The sequence below is a fragment of the Microtus ochrogaster genome, unplaced genomic scaffold (assembly GCF_000317375.1).
Source record: "Microtus ochrogaster isolate Prairie Vole_2 unplaced genomic scaffold, MicOch1.0 UNK87, whole genome shotgun sequence".
Lineage (NCBI taxonomy): Eukaryota > Metazoa > Chordata > Mammalia > Rodentia > Cricetidae > Microtus > Microtus ochrogaster.
In genome coordinates, this window is record NW_004949185.1 from 1,601,917 (window position 1) to 1,603,009 (window position 1,093).

Genomic DNA, 1,093 nt, shown 5'->3' on the forward strand with positions numbered 1-1,093 from the left:
CCTCAGAGACAGGGGCATGACCCCAGTGAGGGTTTCCTCTTCCTCAGGACTGAGCCCAGCCCGAGGGCAGAGGGAGGAGTTGCCCGAGGCCCCCCGCACCTGTGCGCAGCAGCGCGTCCTTCCCGTTCTCCAGGTGTCTGCGCAGCCACTGCACGCACGTGTCCCCCAGGTAGGCCTTCCATATCTCTGCATCCCCAGCCTGCTCCCACTTCCGCTTGGTGATCTGCGCCGCCATGTCCGCCGCCGTCCACGTCGTCAGGTCCTCGTTCAGGGCGATGTAATCGCGGCCGTCGTAGGCGACCTGTTCATACCCGCGGAGGAGGCGCCCGTCCGACCCCACCTCACAGCCGTACATCCTCTGGATGGTGTGAGAGCCTGCGGGGACCCTGCGGTCAGTTCCTCCCACCTGTTCGGCCCCGGGGTCACCCGAGGCCCCGCCCACCAGAGGTCAGCCAGCGGAACACCCTTGTTCCGCCCCTCCCCCGTCACTCACGCCCGCGGCCCCGCCCACCCGCGGACTCTAAACCGAAAGAGAAACCGGGTCCGGTCCCCGCTCTCCTCCCGAACCTCGGTCCTGGGACCCGGGGCGACTCTGGCCCGTGCGTAGGGACGTGGTGGGGTCGTGACCTCCGACCGCGGTCACTCACCGCCCTCGCTCTGGTTGTAGTAGCCCAGCAGGGTCCTCAGGTCAACTCTGTTAATCTGCTCGCTGTTCTTGACTCTCTGTGTGTTCCTCTCCCAATACTCCGGCCCCTCCTTCTCCACCCACGGCGCCCGCGGCTCATATTTCGGAGTCTCAGCGTCGCTGTCGTAGCGCACGAACTGCGTGTCGTCCACGTAGCCGACAGAGATGAACCGGGGCTCCCCGAGGCCGGGCCGGGACACGGCGGTGTAGAAATACCGCAGCGAGTGCGAGCCTGGGGGCGGCGCGCGGTGAGACCCCGACCCTGCTCCCAGGACCCCGGGCAGGAGCGCGGGCCGGGAGGGGAGCAGGGCGCGGAGCTCGGGACGCGGGTGGGGAAGGGGCGGGAGGGTCCGGCTGGGCCACGCGGGGACGCGGCTTCCCCGGTGCCGCCCCCGCCCTCCCCGCAGA

General features: G+C 69.4%; 1 protein-coding gene across 1 annotated transcript in view; it reads right to left on the reverse strand.

Annotated features, from left to right (window-relative positions):
- LOC101994656 (RT1 class I histocompatibility antigen, AA alpha chain-like) overlaps positions 1-1,093 on the reverse strand; it is a 629,094-nt gene that overhangs the window by 627,302 nt on the left and 699 nt on the right. Inside the window, exons 2-3 of the mRNA XM_026777850.1 lie at positions 648-917; positions 100-375 (exon numbers count right to left, since the gene is read on the reverse strand). Of these exons, the coding sequence (XP_026633651.1) occupies positions 100-375; positions 648-917 (546 nt within the window). The remainder of the gene's footprint in view (positions 1-99; positions 376-647; positions 918-1,093) is intronic.